Genomic DNA, 19,454 nt, shown 5'->3' with positions numbered 1-19,454 from the left:
GATGCGAGCCGAGCAGCTGGTTTGACAGGGCGCGCCATCTGCTGGAAGGCGAGATTCGACGAGCAGACGACCGCATCTTGAGGTCTCGCTGTTCCCCATACATGGCGCAGCCTGTCAAATCTGCTCCGCTCGCCTTGACGAAAATTCTGCGCGCAGACGACTGCAGTTATTCGCCGATTCAGGACAGCCCAGACAAATTCCATTGTTAAATTATTTATAGAAAAATGCAAACCATCATAAACTACCTCGGTGGTTGAGCCCCAATAGTCCAGTACTTTGCGCTGGATAATTTCACACGCGGTATATTTGTAAATGCACCAGCAGCATGTGAACCACTCAAAAGCCACCAGTACCGAGCAGACTTGAAAACACAGGCGAGAAAATGATAAATGAAACACAAGGAATCGAATTAAGACACATCTTTTCCTTTATTTTTAAAATGAAGGGTGTTTCAGGGCCGGAAGCCGGTCACTATATATATATATATAATTTTCTTTAAATAGGGTTTTAAAGTGAAGAGAAACTTTTAGCGGCAGAGTAATACTAGTGTTGTAGAACGGCAAAAAAATGGCGAATCATGCTAAATAGTAAAGTGATTATAACTAAATTCCAGTAGTTTTACTACAGACTATTACCGCTTCTCTCAGCTAAACCAGTGAATTGTTCGAGCTCAAATTTAGAACAGAAATGGCATTTGGTCGGAATAATTGTTTTATGCTAGATTATTTGCTTGGGGTACTTGCCGGAATCCACAAAAAAAAAATGCAGAATATTCGCATCACCTGCGGCGACAATTAACGAAACAAAACAAGTCATTATCTCGACGCGATATTGCGCCGGTGGCAGCCATCCATCTCGTTTGTCGGCGTAGAGATTCGGCAACGGAGGGGGGTGGTGGATGGGTGGTGGGGTGTTTTGCGGGAGGTTTGAAGACACTTCGTCGCGAAAGACTTGAAATTTAGTAGAGTTTTGGCGAATAATTCTAAAAATTGATATGGCTATTATTAACAGCCGGCTACAAATATCCAATTGCAGTCAGGTGCCTATCAGTATAGTTAAAAAGTTGACTAATCAATTTAGTCAGTCACTTTACTAGTTCACATGATTCACCTGTTTTTTACTTCCACCAACACTGATATATACGGCACAACTTAAAAAAAACAGCAGTTGCTAACACTGGGCCGCGGTCCGCAGCGTCTTGTATTACTCCGCTGGCCAATCGCAACAGTAAACGAAAACAGCTTTTTAATGTTTGTATCAAACAATCCATGAATCAAAATTAGAGAGCTCATAATTTTTTTTCTTGTGATAAGCTTCTTGTTTAGGTAACAAGAAACGTTTAAGCAGCGGACTACTTTTTCGTCGTGGAGGAATTCTGTGCATCGAGGCTGAATGTGGGTGGAGCTTCACTGCCTCAAAAACCCTATTTTTAAAAATTAGTGCCCAGTTTCCCTGAAACACGTGGTATATACTACACCTAGCACAGTCATCCCATTCAGAGTGGTCACACGTAGCTGTACACAGATGATAGCCAACATGAGCTACCTAAATATAGCAGCTCAAACTATGGCATATTATTCATATAATTCTTGCTGAACTTCGGAAGCAGGACCATATACTGTATACCACAGAAGGCAGAACAATCTGCTTAATGATGTGCATTTTGAATGACCAGTTGTCGATGAAGGAGAATCATTGTTTGTCTAGGGATTAACAGCAACAGTTTATTCTCATAACAAGAGTACAAATGCGTTTTGGCAGTGTGCTTTCTTATGCGATAAATGCATCGAATTCTGTCACAACAGCAACTACTGCAACTGTGACAGAAAAAACATAAAAATAGCCCCACAATAATAGCTCTAGAGTTTATGGCTTTATTTTTCCCATGAATTATATGAAATGCCTCATATGCACTTTCAAAGAATTAAAATCCTAATGATGAAGAATACACGAGCAGTGAAAATTAAAATCTCAGAGTTAACAGCATGAGTGACCAAAGACTAAAAAATGTTAAGCACACAATACAGACACGAGTCATCATAAATACATTGCTAAGAAATGTTACCTTGCATAGGACATAGACACTTTCCAAAACACAAACTACATAGGTAATCATATTAGGCTATGCTGCAATTCAAACTTGGACATTGCATTGTGGCAAAATCAAAATATTGTGCATTTGGACTAGCACACTTTTCCCTACCGCTGCCTTTGAATGCAAAGCATACCAGCACCTGTGACAGCCCAGCACATTTACATCATTTGCTTGAGGTGGTATTAAGCAGAAGCTTCAATGTATAAACTGCTTGCCAGTCTATACTAAATCAGGAAGCTTCGCAGTGAAAAAAAAAAAATTCAAAAGCAGTGCTAAAAAACCTTGCACGTGTTCGCAGCTCAAACCACTGCATCAATTTTGCCGCAACCTTTGAACTCCTTTCACTACTGCCTCAGAAGCACGACTTGAAAATGCACATTTTATAAAATGGAGTAACTAGGGCAGTTAATGAGTACACTGCTGCCTAGCACACCTAGAGCACTCGCCCCCAACAAGCATTCAACAGCGTCATAGAGTACAGCAACAGTGCAGACCATTTGCTACCCAAGACAGCTTACACGGTACACTGGCTTTTTGTTTTAGACGGCAGACACGGTCCCAGCACACGTGCTCTAATAGTACCATGTAGTACCACAAAAGTACCAAAGACCAAAAGAAATAAGCAGCGTGTGAAGGCATAGACCCACAATGTACACAAAAAAACGGCACACGTCAATATCCTCTTTTCAGAAAGTTAATAAGGCACAATCACACTTCCTGACAGGCAGGTTTCTGAATGCAGCAAACATCAAGAACATATTCTACAATTGTTAGACATCAAACAAACAAAAAACAATTCAAGTCATGAAGTCATGGAGTTTGTCAACCAGCATCAGCCAAATAGGAACAGCATTCTTTTTACAGGTCACAAAGCAAAGCATGCTTAGTGCTTTGTCAGTAGTGTAACGGCAGCAGAAAAGCAGGCACCGGTATGGCAGCAGCAGTGTTCTATAAAAAATGACAAATTAACATTGACTTCGTTCACAGTGCTATAGTATTTGCATGATCGCATAACTAACCATGGGCTGTATATTCAGTATTTGCTTGTACTTTTGATCTCTTTCAGCCATAGCAGACTAACAGGGAGTAGACAACGTAGAAATGACACTCTCTATGAGGCCACATTTAAACGCACCAACTTCTTTCAGAGCAACGCTCTTGTTCTCTACCTGGTGTCATGGCTCAAAACAGCATAATTCAAACTGTGGGCAGAGAAGCAGAACATAGCTCCGCAGTGTTTGTTTTGGCGAACCGGCTCATTTGCAGCACAGCGCTGCTTGTGGGTGAAATGCACAACACATCTAGTGCTTCATCTTTTCCAAAATGGGCAGGATCATCTCAAAGGTGGGCCTCTTGCCCGGATCCTCATTCATGCAGATGCGAATGAGTCGGCTCATGTGGGGCGAGATGCCCGGAGGAATGGTCACTCGCAACTCCTCCAGGGCGACCTGCAGCGAGAAAAAAAAAAATATGCCAGCCCATCTTGTCAGCGGCAGTAGGTGCAAGCATGAAAAATGCTTGCAGTGGGAAGCTTCGTGCCTTTTTGCACTGTGAAACAAAATTTTGCAGAAAAGAAGGTAAGCCTGTATCTTCTTCAGCACAAAAAACTCTGCACCAGCATTACTGCGTTCAAAAAAAAAAAAGAAAAGCGCCAGTCTGCGCAAAACATCTCCTTGGACAACACATATCTCAAGCCATGAAAAAAACTTACGCTGGACAAAGAATTGCTTACAGCAGACAACTTTACATGAATACAAAGCGGAATAAAACCCCACTGATAAGTTCATGCGATTTCTCGGTTCATAAGCTCAAAATCGCGGGAAATAATGATGCCCCATAGAGTTGCAATATTTTTCTGCCATTTAACCCCTAGCAGAGTTGGACAAGACAGGTTAGTCATAAGCCAACAGTCATTACTGGCTCGTGAGACGAGTCGTGCCTGTTGTGCTTTTTCTGGCACTCTGTGCTCAGTTTATGTCGAGCAGGCCTCATCCACACCATTTTTTTGGTTTGCCGACATAATTACTTCTTGGGTACGAAATGACCATTGTGGCACCATTTATGAAAAAAAGAAAAAGAAATCATGATTTCCATGCTACTACACTTAAAATTTCAACAAATTTGGGTAGTACAATATATTTAACAACCAACTGTGCACGTGGAGGTATACAAGTGAGCCGAACATGGGGGCACGTCACATCAAAAGCTGAAATACAGCGGCAGACGCTTGTCGCGATGGCTTCTCTACAGTGCCTACAGTGCCCAGCCCTTCACTACAGCGCCCCTCATAGCCTGAGTCGCTTTGGGATGTCAAACCCCCATAAACCAAACCAAACCATTCCCACCGCTCACCGTAGATGTCAACGTAGCAAGTGAAAGAATGCACTCTAGTTCGTAAGAGCAGCTAGAATTTCGTTGGGACCTGACACTGTGCCAAGGAGAAGTAGCACAAGAAAAACAAATAGCTTGCACACTTAGGAAGCCATAGCAGGGCCAGTGGACTGACAGCCGTCACACGTACCTTCATGCCAATTTCCATTGGAGACAGGTCAGCGAAGGGAACTTGGCGCGTTGCCAGCTCCCACAACAGTATGGCAAAGCTCCACATGTCAGCAGCCTTCCAGTTCATCTCATCCTGCTTCTTTTGCAGTGCTGCAGTAACCACATTCATAAATTAAGAAAATGATGCACACTTACATGCTCACGCAATTTCAGCCCTTTGCTTAAAAAAAAACACACACACATTTATGTCCACATAAATATATTACTTGTCATCCAAAGCCATTTATATAACAAAAACTCAGCTACAGAGTCAAACATTCCACACATTCCAAAAATAAAAAATAAACATTCCACTGAGCCAGAGAAGAAAAAAGTCACAGCACCAAACAGTAATTCCTAGTTGCACCGTGTAATTTTGCGATGCCTATCTTTATTTCTTGTCATTGAAAGCCAATCCTTTTTTCTGGTCATGAAATGGCCCTGCAAATCTGTCATGCAGGGATTTCAAATCTCGCCGCCACCACTCACTTCGTGAAAACAGCTCTAATCACTTTGAAAATAAACTTGAGAAGTTGCGTGCACAAACGTGGACACTGTGCCGCAAAGGTATATACAAGGCTTGAAAGGCTTGGAAATCTTTACAGTGCACAGGTTACATTAAGCCAATGGGATACCATATTTCTGCAGTGGTGTGTTATTCTAAATGTGTCACACAGTCTGCCTGTAAAACCAATATGTCTTCCCCCCTGCCCCAGTTAACCACATGCACTGTTCTGAGAATACTGCACACACAAGTTCATGCAGCACGGTATTTCTTAGTTTTGTGGTGCCACCAAAACCAAATAAAAAAAAAGTGTTTAAATAGAAATCTAACTTCTTGATAACTGCGACCATAACAAGGCCTTCTTTCAGATCTTCCACCTCCTTGCCAATGTTTTATTTTATTTGCATGCAAACAATGCTGAGAGGTGTTTATGTATCATCAAAGAAAAACCCATTGGACCAATGCCACTAAGTATCAAGAATGAAAGAGATCACAAGTGCTTTTGTTACCTCTGCAATACGTAGCGATAAAGTACCCAACCAGAGAATGGAGCCACTGTTTGTGTATAACTCACCTTCAGGAGAGTACCAGGCTGGGTTATACATTTTTCCTCGCTCTTGGAAAGAAAACTTGGCATCAGCCATGTTCACATAAGCAGTCATTTCCTCATCCACCTGTCAGTAACAAACAGAGGTCAAACTCATCAACTGCCTACAACAAGGCCAGCAAAATACAGGCATTCACTCGGACAATTACATGAACTGCAGCCTGTCATGAGTAAAGAAGCTCAAAAAATTAGCACACGGAGGACCACACAAATAGTCAAGGCTGCTCTCACAGGCTTATTTCACTCCTGAGACACTCTAAGATTGCAAGGTCATCAAAACACAATGGCCAAGTGAATACCCAGCTACCATGTTTTCCGCCCATTATTCTTCTGTATAGCTTTGGCAAATCAGTGTTGATATTACAACCATAACCTGTACTCTTCAGATACCCTTAAATTTTTTCCTACCCATCACTTTTGCTGAGGCACAAGCTGCCAAAGCTGATGGTTGGTGGTTCATAGAGGAACTATCACTGTAAATTCTGGTATACAGTCTGCCGGCTATACATGTTCAGAAGTCAAAATTTTAAACTTTGCGGACTATCCATAGGCGCAGATTATACAGCACTTCCTTTTTAAATATCATCCAATAAGGCATGGAATGCCCAATGCTAGTCTATGTGCCGACGGTGGACAATCTAGCAAAAAGATGTTTATTCAGCCAAAATTGAGCCCTGCGGACTACACACCTGATGCAGACTGTATAAAAAAAATTGTGGTATACTATGTCGTTTTCACATCTCCATAACAAATGCGCAGTGGTAAGGCACACTTGCAGAGGGCTTGAGACCACAAAAACCGTAAACACCTGAGCATCAAAACAGGCTGAAAGCAAAACAAAAAAAAGGTGTTGTCACCGTCACTGACCATGATGTGCTTGCTGCTGAGTTGGTAGTTTGGGATCATGGGCTCGAGGGTGTGCAGGAAGGCCATGCCGCGGGCAACGTCAATGGCAAACTTGAGTGCCTGCGCCTGGTCCACCACCATCCCTGTACACGTGTGGACACAGCAGACACGCTTGGCACACAGTCCCCAAGACGCCAGAAGTGAAAGGTGCCCTAATAGGCTGTTACGGCATGCACTTTGCAAGGCCTTTTACTTGTAAACATGAATCATGCTAGTAGCTCACTACAGTTGAAGAAAGCATGAGACTCCATTATGTTCACAGCAATGCTTGTGCCCGATTCCAACCTGATACACAGCACATTACAATAAAGTTGGCAGACACTAGAGTGGTTCATAAAAAAATCTAATATTAGAAGAAAATCCTGCAAATTTTCAAATATGAAATTACAAGAAGCAGCACTCCACAAGGACAGAGAAAGAATTCAATGAATCCAAAGTGAAGCAAGCAACGAAACCTATCTGACTATCTTCGAATGCCTAAGTCACAAACTCCTGGAACACTTCCCAAGTCAAAACTTCACAAAAGAGAACTTACACACAGAGAAACATGGCTTGCAAGCGCCCTCTTAGGAGTCTTAACAATGACTTAACAAGATGTAATACAAACATGTTTTTTATGTCTATTCACAAGATGACACATAATCATGCAGTAAGAAAAAACACCATCTATGCTTTTTTTTTTTCCTCCATGTCAATATGCTGTACCCGCAGCATCTGCAGCATGCAGTGATCTTACTCAACTCCTTGTCTTTTATCCTCTCCACGACCTGAGAGACGAGTGCATCATGCTCAGGTGTATCAGGACTTGGCAATGAAACCATCTCACACAAGCATTGCGTACCTGATGATCCATGCAGGATGTTGAAAAGTGAGCCATGAGGCAGGTACTGCTGCACAACAATCAAGTGCGGAGGACGGTTGACACAGCCAATGACTGGCAGGACGTTGGGATGAGAGAAGATGCGCAGGCGCGGGTACTGGTCATTGAAGTCTCGTGAGATGCGCGGCGTCACTTCGCCGACCTTGAGGATCTTGGCCACAATGTCGTTTCCCTGCCAGGAGCCCTTCCAGGTCTGCAGGAAAACAAGAAAAGGCAGAACTTCCTCAGCACAACTGCTACTATGGACTCTACGCTGCTTTTATGTTGTTGTATCTTTTCCTCTACAGCAAAAAGAAAAGAACAGAAAGAAAAAAAAATTGTTTGTCAACTAGGAACAGAAACAAGCTCATCATGCAAAGCAATCTGCATGCAAGATGCCGAAAGCTAAGCATAAAAGCACCTTGCAACATAATGAGAAATCGAGAGAACATCACCTCTCCAGATGCAGTTGATGCAATCTGCTGGAAGAACTTCAGTTCATCCATGTTAATGCCCGAGTGCCTTGACAATGTAGCATCCCCTGAAACAGAAGCGTGTTATACTGCATTAAAAAATAACAAATAAAGTGGCATTACCCAGCTGCTCGCGGTGTTGTGTATTATTCTACCGGTTTCTTTTTCTTTTCTTATAAAACCTATTATATTCTTTTTCTTTTCTTATAAAACCTATTATACACTGTACAATACTGATTGGACTAATAATCTAATGCCCAACTTTCAATGAATAATAATATAAGCACCATTTCTCAAAACAGGTTCTAGTGGTAACTCCTGTTTACATTTCTTTACTGTTATTCAATAACATTAGAAAAGAGAATACCATTACGAGTCTATGATACAATAAGCCTCAAAAACATGGTGCTGAGGTGCAAAAAAAGGGCAATGGGATGAGTGCTAGCTAACAGCAAGATGTTTAACAAGAAGCGTTTATTGCACAATAAATGTTTCACTATCAGTCAGTATGAGATTATCTTACAGACATCCCTTTTCCAACCTGTCTTCGCGGTATACTTTTTTTATACTTTAGCCTCATCTGTTTTTTCTGTGAGAGGAAAAAGTTGATGCGACGAAACATGGCAGCAATTCAGCACACTCTTTCAGGCAGCTAAAAGTTCATGAAAAAGACACTCACTTGTCCTTGTTTTGGTGCCAAGCCAATTCTGGTCCTTGTAGTAAATTTTCTTCAAGTCTTGGCCAGCCTGTTCAGCTAATTCTGTTTCATAAAAGCCAAACAGATACACACACACACTGTAGGTGCTTGCACATACAAGACACGCACCAATGGTGAAAAGTTGAAGGAGCTTTGAAGGGCAGGGGATCACCTCTCAGGCGGATTCCCATGTGACCTTTGCATTTGTCAAGTGGCGTCTCCCCATACTTGTTCGCTATGGACACCAAGGCACCACTGGCAATCAGGTCCTGTCACCACAAGAAAGTCGGGGATCACGATTTGTTCTATCTTGTCCAGTGCAAGCATATTGCAAACATGCACAAGCCATAAAGCACCTTTCATCAAAGCTGCTGGAGTTCTTTAAGAAGCATCATCATCTCAGTAGACAGGCACTTTTGCACCTTGCCTGCATCAAAAAGCGGCTACTGCTGATGGCCACTGCTCATCTCAAGGTCGTGAGATTGAACTCCGACTGCGGCGGCCACACTTCGGTGAAGGCCACACCTCGAAGCCACCATGGCAGGTCACGGCAATGCTTACAGGCCAAAGTGTAATGAAGGCAGGCCTGTTGCAGCAGATGCAACACTGATGCAATGCTCGAGCAACCAAGCATCGCCATGCCAAGCCCCTTCTTTATGTTCCGTTTTCCAATGACGCACACTGTGCATGCTTTCTTGTTCTCTCAAGAAAAACTGTTAACTGTCCTTTGTCCCTTTGGTGGTTTTTATTATCAGTGACGCAGTAGAAGCTGTCCTGAAGTAACACAATCTGTGAAGGACAGCACGAGAAGAGACTCAAGAAGCACAGAAAAGGGTCTTGCTGCCCTTTTTAAAACATCAAGAACTGTGTGCTCCTTCTGTTTAACAAAATGAACAGCGAAAAATTACCTCTGCTATTGCCTGGTATCCCCAGAAGCAAGCATAGTGCAGCGGTGTGTTCCCATGTTCGTTGATGGCATTGACATCCATTTTGCGCTTAAGCAGCTGCACAGAGAAAAGCACCACACTATAGTTCACCTAAGGTACCAAAATGACTAAGCATGCAAAAACTGCATTCTCTGGTAGACCTCTGTAATGTCGCCAAGATTTCTTGAATTTAGTGATTTTTATGAACTCTTGGAAAGCCCTTCCATGACACACAGAAAGCAACTGCCAATAGTTACAATACTAATGCTGAAAACATGCACACTTTTTTGGTTTCTTTCAGTGGGCACAAAATATCACATGTTGAGCAAATAAATGCACGCCGTAGAATGCTTCTCCCAGCTAAACGGGCACATTGTTCGAGCTCAAATTTCGCACAGAAATGGCAATTGGTCGGCAGAACTGTTTTATGCGACATCTGTTTGGGTTACTTGCCTGAATCAATAAAAAAAAAAGTCGCATATTCGCATCGTCTGCGGCAACGGCGAAGGAAATCAGGCTGTTCTGTCAGCAATCACACTGGTGGTGCCATCTCGTTTGTTGGCCGTGAAGATTCAGCAAAGGAGGAGGGGCTCGGGAGGTTTGAACATGCTCTTTCAACTGGTTTTTTAATGGCTGAATCTTATGAGATTATATAACACTCTAAGATGGCCACTATGATCAAGTATGAACTGCGCAGCCATCAGTAGTTCATAAAAAAACGATCAGAGTGGATGATGCTTTCATCAAGCATTAAAACCCATTTTTTGACGGGTGATATATCACAAGCACAGCATGATGGCATACTGCTCACACTATGAAAATAATGCTGCCACCTAACTTTCCTACCTCTACTCTCTAAATGCTCATAAATCATCTTCATATTCAAGAGTGACAGACCTCTTGATCCATCAAGTGCCCAATAACTCAAAACAAACATCAATTATTGTGACATATACACACAGACAGGCAGTGTGTAGCCCCTCTTTGTTTGATGGCTGCATAGCTGGTGCTTATTCCACACAACGACTGCCAGCACTGCACAACAATCACAAGTTCCTGCAGCAACTAGAAGAAAGTCCTCACCATGTGCACTATGTCCCGGTGTCCATGGGCAGCAGCCAGGTGAAGGGCTGTGTCGTCGCCCATGTTGGTCGCATTGACTCGTGAACCCCGGACAATGAGCATGTCCACAATGTTTGCATGGCCTTCTTTGGCAGCCCAGTGTAATGGGCTGAAGCCATGGTCGTCCCTGTGTAGGCCAATAATAAGCTGCACTCACGCTATGAACATGCATGCACAGCAGGTCTGCCAGGTGAAGAAAAAGCCTAAATTCAAACCACCTGTTGCAACAAAATCACTTTTTTTTTTTTTACCTGTTTCGCGCTGCTACAGGCAACAAAGGACGTGTCATTCACTTTATGTGGAAGAAACTATTTTCATTTATACTGCATGCGATCGACGCGCGACACTGGATGACAATATTCTTCGAGGACATCGCAAGCGGGTGCCAAACAGGCTAGTTAGTAGAAAGCATCTTAGTCTTTCCATCTCTGCGCGAACGCCAAGGAAAGAGTTTCATCTGCCTGTGGATGTGGGCGCGTCGGCACATTTGCCAAAAATGGAGTTGACCTCAATGTCTCGTAAACAGTGCCGACAGCGAAGTAAATATACGCTTGACGAACAAATAGTGAAATGCATCTGAATCTTGACTTCCGTTGCAAACCCGGTAGACTTCATACGGGTTTACTACTAAGCGCGGCACGGAAGTTGAAGAATGCCTTCCGACTCACCCCTGATTCATGTCATGTTCAGTGTCGTCGAGCCAGACGCGCACTTGGAAAGCATTCCCCTCACGACACCAGTGAAAGATGTCTTCCATTGCCAAGGATTTACTCGTCTTCCTAAAAAAAACGGAGCAGTTCTTAGAAGATTTGCAGCCTTTGAAGATCTCGAAACAGAACTATGCAAAAGTACAGATGGGTAAGACGCGCGGTAGCAGACAGCTATTTCACATGAACTGACAGAAAAAGCAAATGCACTGCCACTCGCGATTTTCTAGATGTCGAAAAACGAGTTACTGTCTCCTGATCGGACAATATATACTATAAAGAGACGCTGATAATGAACTTACCTACGGTAAAGAAACTGTATCGTGCACGCCCAGTCACCAAACAATATCCATATACGGCACACAGTGAACCGGAAGCCCGGAAGTACAGCCCACCCAGACGCCAAGACCAACGGAAGTGTGGAATGTTTATGTTACAAAAGTCTGTCTGAGTTTCAAGGATGAGTATGCGCACTATATGAGTATCTTATTAATATAAAACTAATGTGCAACATGACAAATTTTCCGAACTACTGCGATTAAAAGAAACGCTAGTTTTAGAGCACTTCTCAGCGGCTCCCTCTGGGCGCGAACTGCAGGGAAAAAATCTCATCACGCCAGACCGCCTGCTGCTAGTGGTTCTTCCCACTTTTATTTTCTCGGAGAGTTTGTTGCTGCCACTTTATTGCAGTCTTGTGCTGCCTGTTCACTGCTGGCTGCCAACGACGATGTTTTCCAGGCTGTGAGAGGTGAGAACAGCTTTCGAACTCGTCGCACGTCACAGCAATTTCGTTCCGCGATCGCATCGAACGCTGCGAATATTTGTCAACTCTGGCAACGTCTTTGCGCGCCACTAGTTTTCGCATTGTTGTGCTTCAATGTTTTGATCGCATGGCAGCCGTCGGCACGGTCACCACCCGTTTTCATCGTCACCGCTACCGCTTCGCGTACAGGAAAAGAGACGCTGTCGTCGTCCGCATCGGATAGTGACCCGCGTTGCCTGTTGCGTATGTTTGTATTGGTCGCTTTCATGCGGCGCTGCCCATAAATGGAGCATAAGTTCAGCATCATCCTTAGCGATAAGATGTAGGAAACAGCTGCGGATCCCATCAAGGTTGCGGTTACTTGTTGCTTGCCTGTTCTCCCCTTTACCTACCAAGCTTCTTCGCGCACGGTACAACTGTTTTTTGTTACCGAGGCAGGGAGTGCAGTTTCTGACTTAAAAGAAAAGAAAAACCGGGATGCAAGCTGACGCTGCGTTCAACATCTGCGAAAAATGGAATATCGAGAGAGTGCGGCGACCGTGGCCAGGCAAAATCATTCGAAGAGCGCGTTTTGCATTGTCCCGGCCACATTTTTTTCTTTTTTTCGAAAATTGACGCGCGCTTGTTTTGCTTGCGGGCAGCCAGTGATCCGATTGTTATGGGGTCGCACTGTTCGCGGTGTTGCTTTAGTGGAGGGAGGGGCGCTGAAATAGCCCGAGGCTAGAACACGTCCGTTTCTTCTGGGAAGCAGGTCTAGCGTTGCCGGTACGGCAGTACCGTCTTCGAACGCGTAAAGTGAGAGACGAAGGAAGGTTACACGTAGCGCGCTTTCCAGCCTATCGGGCCAAGCCGTGTGTGTGGTGCGCGATGTCAAGAGCTGCGCTTCCGCGTTGGCGTTGTGCCCTGTCTCGCGCGTTGTTCTTTTTTTTGACATAAGAACGCGCGCGTATCTTTGTCAATAGATGATGACTGGACGAGTGGTTGTCGATGATGATGACGACGAGACGACGAGCTCGAGCGAAGGCAGCAGCACTTCATCGGACAGCGAGAGCGAGGCTCCTTCGAGCGCCCACAACGGGACGAAATCTGCTCTGCCCCCCATTCGTAAGGATGGCATGGGTGAGTGACGTCCCTTGCTCTTGCCGTTGCTGCGCGACCCTGTGGTGCATTGTGCAGACAGTAATTTCACTTTTTGGCTTACACAACAGAGCACAAATGTGACTGGTTGCATGTGCCAAGCGGCCAGAAGAGAAAATTCACATGCATGCCTTATTGAACAGAATCCATGACACACACGTAACTCAAAATGTGTGCACTGGAGCATGTACTGTAATTTCCGGACTACAGTCCACTGACTGTACACGTTTAAAAGATGAAATTTTGCGTTATGCGGACTATCCGTGCGTGCAGACTATACATGATTTTGTTTTTTCAGATCATTTGTCAGAGCCGGAGAAGCCAACTGGTGGCTATGAAGTAAAAAACAAACATGCCCCAAATGGGTGCCTACGACATGTTACCGTGCCAAATAACATAGCGAAATCAGCTCCAGTATGCAGTCAACTTCGATATGCAAGCAAATGCTGTCACAGTAGTGAAGAGTGGGTGCTTTCCAGTGTGTGTATTTGTGAGCACATGCGCAAAATCTCATGAATATAAATAAATAATTTTGCAGCATTCAAGCTGAGTGTAGTTGAGTGTGCGCAAGCACTTACGTCCAACAGAGCAGCAGCAAAAGAATTCGACATCAAATAAAAATGCTTGCTTACCATTTGTGTACTGCTTGCGGACAATCTAAAAAACTTATTTTTAGCTAAAAATCGCGCCTGCGGACTATCTAAGCAAGAAAATTTTATTGTTAGTCAAAATTTGCCCCTGCAGACTATACACGGGGAGCGTACTGTAGTCTGGAAATTATGATACAAGTACACCTGCCAGCATAAGTGTATGGAACACGACACTGGCAAATATCTTTGCACCAGGGGCACATTGCTCGAGATTTGTTAATAGTGTTATTAGCACACTCGGTATAAGGCTGTGTACATCTATTCCAGGCGGTGTGTAAGGCCAGTGGTGAAATTAAGCTTTTTGCTGATATACAGCGTTCCATAAACTTCAACTGCAGGTGAACATGGCGTAATGTATATTTAATGTTGTATCTGGCAAAGGAATAACATAGACACCACAACCTTTCTTTTTATAACACTTCTGTTTTTTTCTTTTTTTTTTAGATGTGAAAAAGATTGTGAGTAACAGCTGAACTTTCTGCCAGTTTCCTTTGCAAGAGCACTGAGGAGACAGCCGCTGTGCTTAGTCATTTGGCAGAGAATAGCTAGAGATATGCAGATTTCATATATTGTGTTTCGACTGGTTGCAGGGCACCTTTTATGTTTTTTCAGTCAAATTTACTTGCAGTGGTATACGCAGTTCGTACCGACGTCATAGCAGTCATCATCTTTAGGTCGAGAAAGCGCGCCAAAAGTCTAAGTGTTTTCCTAATCAGCTTATTGCCGGTGGGTTCCCGTGGGCACTGTGGAAGCTAGCCTGTGCACCAAAAGATTGCGCCTGTGATGTCACTTGCAAACTATCCGTAGTTTGCATATCTCAATTCATGTGCACATAGACACGCAAAAATTATTTTGTGGCTTTGTTACACCCTTTATTTTCAAACCTGCTGGTTCCTCTCATTTTTTTTTTTTTTAATGTGACACTGTCAACGGGTCGCAGAAATATCTGACAGCAAATTGATTATTGATATCAAGTGCCATGCATAATTGCATTGCACAAAGTTAGCACTTTTGCAAAGCTTTGCATATCTGCACAGAGCTTGCTTGGCTTGACGCTATTCCTTGCGACCTCTTGCAGCTATCTGCGAGCGGTGTGGGACGGTTGGTGTGAAACATGCTTTCTACTCGAAGACGAAACGTTACTGCAGTGTCCTCTGCTCTCGGGGACTCGTGCGGTCTGGCGGTGGGAAGGTGAGCCTTCTTTCTCTAATACATCTTCAAGTCCTGCTCTTATACGCTGGTCTGTTATCTTATTGTACCTCTGTACAAAACTTGAGACAGATGAAAAAAAAAAGAACACAATGCAATCAGTGACTGCAACTGCTGCGTTTCGTAAGAAGACAAGTACACAAGTGTAAGTGGCTGGCTTACAATCCTAATGTAGTCGGAATAAATTCGGAGCCTTTCAATACAGCATATTGCAGCCCACTTGCTACCTTTGGGGGAACAGAACTAGTGATGCAAAACTATCGGAAAACTGACTATCGATAGTATCGATAGTTTTTTTTTTTTAAACTATCGGTTGTGTAAAAAAACTATCGATAGTGCTACTATCGATAGACTATCGATAGTGTTATCCAGTCTACTATCGATAGTGTTGCTCTCGATAGTACTACTAGCGATAGTACCAGTATCGATAGCAAGACTATCGATAGTGAAACTATCGATGGTAAGACTATCGATAGTAGCAATATTGCTATTATGCATTTGTTGGCCAGCGATACAACCAAAACATTTGCGATACCTGATTGGTTTGACGGTCTCATGTGGCTTAATGTCCCAAAGAGACTCAGGCTATGAGGGATGCCGTAGTAGAGGTCTCCGGGTAAATTTCGACCAGCTGTGTTTCTATAACGTGCACTGGGACAGTTCGGAAAAATGCCTATAACTGCATCCGATGAAAGAACAAATAGCCCAAGTTGTGCTGGCTTGCTGATGTAATCGCTGCAGAAATGGTTTCGCACACATGCTTCGCAACTAGGACATTCACACGCTAACATTTTGTCCAGCAACTTTATGTAGGGAACGTCTGCAGAGCTCGGTGACGCGTAAGCCGCGAAAACGGGCGAGTCCTGTCAGTTACTCATACCATCACCTCCATACCACACACTAGGGAAACCAACTTTACGATGCTGTGCGTACGCGTAGTTGATTTTATAGTATCGATAGTACTATATATAACAAGGGGTACCGATACGGCTATCGACAGTACTATCAATAGAACTATCGATAGTACTATCGTTGGTACTATCGATGGTACTATCGATAGTGCTATCGATACTACTATAGATAGTTTTGTTACCATCGATAGTTTGATAATGACTCAACTATCTATTGTATCGATAGTACTATCGATAGTTTTGCATCACTAGACAGAACCCCAGGCACTGCTCTCTAGACTTGTTACAACCAAATAGTTGTCCGCTTATTGCTGCTGCTTTCTTTTTTTATATATATTGCAGGCGTCAGTGACACAGAATCTGACCAAGCGTCCTGTGCCACATTCACAGTCAAATGCTCCACACTCTAAGCCCAAATATGGTGAGTTTATTTTTGCTGCGCCATAAACTCTGACCTTGTGAGTTTTGCTGAGATTACCTTGATCTTCTGTATTTTCTTGCGGCCATGTGATGTACTGATGGTGTGCTAATTTCCTGCAAGTGAGGCATAGTAGGAAATGTGTTTTCCCTGGGTTAAATACACCGTATTTCCTATGATGGAGTTGATAAGGTCGGTCATGAAATCACAGTACCACTCCACATCAAGAGGCGAAACAGAGACTATATAGTAAGTACACCCGTACTTTTTCATAACCAAAAGACATTGACACCAGATGTGTAGGAAGGTAGCACGAATACGATTTTTTTGGAAAAATAGTGAAAAAAATTGCCATACTGATGCCAAGTGCATTGAGTAAGAAAACCTGAGAGTTTCAACCAGTGTCGTGCAAGCTACTACACATTTTCACTAGCTTATTTAGTGCTCAGGTTAGGTTGTTAATGTTTTCTGTTTGAGCGTTTTAGAAATAGGTAAATACTCTGAGGTTCGAGTGGTCAGATAGTAACCGAGGGAGTTTACTCAAAGGCCGCAACAGGCGAAATTTAGTTTGTTGTCTGTTAACGAACTTTTTGCTTAGTTCAAAGTGCAGGATGGCGTGCAGCCTACTTGGGCAAGTGAGAAATCGCACAGCGCATTGCTAGGATTCTAAGTGCGGGAGCAAGTAGGGCTACTCTGTTGTTCTGCCTTCTTGTTAACCGGGCTGAGAACAGTGATGTTCGAAATGCAAGATGTTGCAGCCTTGTGATCCCCGGCATTTCCCTCTGCAGAATTGGTTACCTCGTTTGACTGGAAGTTGTACCTGACAAAGAGCGACTTTGTGGCAGCTCCCGTTTCTTGCTTCAAACATGTGAGTCCTCTGCTTCTGCACTGTGGCGGCCGAGCATGCATTCTCCTGTTTAGTAACTGGTATTGGCGGCAGCATTGGTGATTTAAACGAGACTTAGCTTGCGTCAGCCTTTCTTTTTTTACACTCACTAGATGTGCACTTGGTGGAGGATGTCGAAGAGTGCTGGTGTCTCTTGTATTCGACAAAGCTCTTGCGATCTCCTTTGCGTAGGTTGCCTTCGCTGATTGCTGGGACAATGTGACTGTCGGCATGAAGTTGGAGGTGGAGAACAGAGACTGTGAAAGCTTCAAGCATTTCTTCTCCAACTTTTACTGGATTGCTACTGTGGTCAAGATAGCAGGTGAGTGCATAGTGCAAGTGACGAATTTTATTTTAATTTGCAAGTACTGCTGTCTCTTCTGTCAGAGGCAAAGCAGAGGTGGGTCAAAAGGCATTTGAATAATGTGTCAAGTGATCTGGCTAGGCAGTTCTTTCTGAAATTGATCAGTCGGCAGTGAGCACAGAGAGCCATCCGAGTTCATTTTATGCTCATTTTATGCTTACGTTATCCTAGACCGTCTGTGGGTCGTGAAAGTGTGGTTCAGTCATCAAGAACCATGCTTCAGTGACTTAGCATCATGGCTGCCCCCACCTAGCCTGTTTGTCAATCTGTACCAGCATGAAGCTGAATAAATGGCAGGCGCTCACATTTCTGAAGAATAGTACAGGTGTAATAAATTATGGTTTTCTTGGATGTCAAAAAATAAACATTTTCTTCAGGGAATCAGGTGCAAATACATCAGAAAATGGGTGTGAGGGCTTACCATGGCACACCATGGTAAACCATTCATCTCGTTGGCTTCCAATACACTACCATACATACTACCTCTGTGAAAGAGTATGTGGCATGGAAAATGTGGAAAGAGTACTGCCAAAGTTTCACAGTGCTAAGTGCATCATCGTATGGGTACCTGATTTACAGTTCTTCAAACATAATGTTTACACAACGGCAGGTATCAACATGCAGTTATTTTATACCGTACAAACTCTATTACTGTTTTTTGGACTTTGATTTGTTGAACTCTGAATGCTGTACTACCTTCTGCTGCTGCTGTTGTGAAAATGTTAAGATACATTAGCTGTGAAAAAGCAAAAAGCGGTCATCATATTCTAATGGTATAGTTGGACTTCACAAACAAATGTGCACAAAGGCATACCAGGTGCCTCTAAAATGGGATGTAGTTAGAACTGTCAAGCTAAGAATTGAAGGGTTTCTGAAGTTCTGATGTGTTTCACATGAGTAAGAACCTAGTTTGTTGCGAAAAATTGTGGATTTGAGCATTTCTCAGTGAATAGTTTGTTAGCGGCCACGTTGTCTTTTTTGATGTTGTTGCTTAAAGAGATTTCCAGGAATAAATAAATTTTAAATAGTAGCGTTCAGTATCCCAAAGCGACACACGGGCTATGAGGGACGCTATAGTGGAGGGCTCTGGATTAATTTAGACCACCTGGAGGTATTTAACGTGCACTGACATCTCATAGCACGTGGTCACATTTTGCAGTTCGCCTTCGTCGAAATGCGGCTTCCATAGTTTGAACTGAACCGGGGCCCCTCCAGCTCCATTGCCGAGCGCTGTAACCACTGAGCCACCATGGTGGGTTCATTGTCAGTAATGACAGAACGATGAGGAAAAGACTCATTCATTGTGTTTTGCACAGATATAATGCAAAGGGCAAGGTTAGACCTCGGGACATTTTTTAACAAAATATTTGTTTGATTATAACCCGACTTCAAACTGTTCAGGCCAGTCATAGCCCTGTGTCACACAGGCACTTTGAATTGGCTATTGAGTTGAGTGCGTTTGAAATTCGCAATCGCGACAGAACCCGAGGGAGTTGTGCCGGTACCACACAGCAAACCCTATCGCCATCACGAGATTCCATTCTCTCTCATCGCACTCTTTGGATGCCACCATCGGCACGAATAATTTTGCAGGCAAGCAGACAGTCTGCCCGCAAGCTTAACCTGAAAAGGTTAAAAACAAATTATTTGTTACAGTAATATTAATCACATTAAAAAT

At 43.4% G+C, this 19,454-nt stretch overlaps 2 protein-coding genes across 6 annotated transcripts in view; one reads left to right on the top strand and one right to left on the bottom strand.

The window, feature by feature from the left end:
- Positions 1–1,854: 1,854 nt before the first annotated feature.
- On the bottom strand, positions 1,855–11,818 carry Ilk (integrin linked kinase). 2 transcript variants are annotated; one of them, XM_089566973.1, is made up of 12 exons: positions 11,745–11,818; positions 11,400–11,510; positions 10,693–10,858; positions 9,592–9,687; positions 8,856–8,952; positions 8,666–8,746; positions 7,969–8,054; positions 7,496–7,727; positions 6,616–6,737; positions 5,716–5,815; positions 4,617–4,747; positions 1,855–3,543 (listed from the first exon to the last, which is right to left on the bottom strand). In XM_089566973.1, the coding sequence occupies exons 2-12, from the start codon at positions 11,486–11,488 to the stop codon at positions 3,397–3,399; spliced, it is 1,347 nt and encodes a 448-aa protein (XP_089423099.1). In that variant the 5' UTR covers positions 11,489–11,510; positions 11,745–11,818; the 3' UTR covers positions 1,855–3,396. The 2 variants fall into 2 exon arrangements, with proteins under 2 accessions (XP_089423099.1, XP_089423100.1); XM_089566974.1 differs by having other exon boundaries at positions 11,741–11,776.
- The window catches only part of LOC149372473 (MBT domain-containing protein 1-like), a 32,256-nt gene continuing 24,160 nt past the window's right edge, over positions 11,359–19,454 (top strand). Inside the window, exons 1-6 of one of the 4 annotated variants that reach the window (XM_089566971.1) lie at positions 11,359–12,186; positions 13,164–13,320; positions 15,067–15,179; positions 16,451–16,529; positions 17,315–17,394; positions 17,605–17,734. In XM_089566971.1, coding sequence (XP_089423097.1) covers positions 13,164–13,320; positions 15,067–15,179; positions 16,451–16,529; positions 17,315–17,394; positions 17,605–17,734 — 559 coding nt within the window. In that variant the 5' untranslated portion in view covers positions 11,359–12,186. The remainder of the gene's footprint in view (positions 12,187–13,163; positions 13,321–15,066; positions 15,180–16,450; positions 16,530–17,314; positions 17,395–17,604; positions 17,735–19,454) is intronic. The other 3 variants (XM_089566972.1, XM_089566969.1, XM_089566970.1) reach the window with 3 other exon arrangements.

The sequence above is a fragment of the Amblyomma mixtum genome, chromosome 1 (assembly GCF_055824585.1).
Source record: "Amblyomma mixtum isolate Tamu chromosome 1, ASM5582458v1, whole genome shotgun sequence".
NCBI lineage: Eukaryota > Metazoa > Arthropoda > Arachnida > Ixodida > Ixodidae > Amblyomma > Amblyomma mixtum.
The sequence above is the reverse complement of the archived record's forward strand: the minus strand, read 5'-3'. Positions and strand labels throughout refer to the sequence as shown.

Bases quoted from the DNA above. Each gene is read 5' to 3' on its own strand.
- Ilk (XM_089566973.1), bottom strand. From the start codon at position 11,488: ATGGAAGACATCTTTCACTGGTGTCGTGAGGGGAATGCTTTCCAAGTG. The intron at 10,859-11,399 runs GTGAGTCGGAAG...TGGCCTACACAG, and splicing joins GAACATGACATGAATCAGGG to GGACGACCATGGCTTCAGCC. The intron at 7,728-7,968 runs GTGATGTTCTCT...GTTTTCCTGCAG, and splicing joins CATCAACTGCATCTGGAGAG to ACCTGGAAGGGCTCCTGGCA.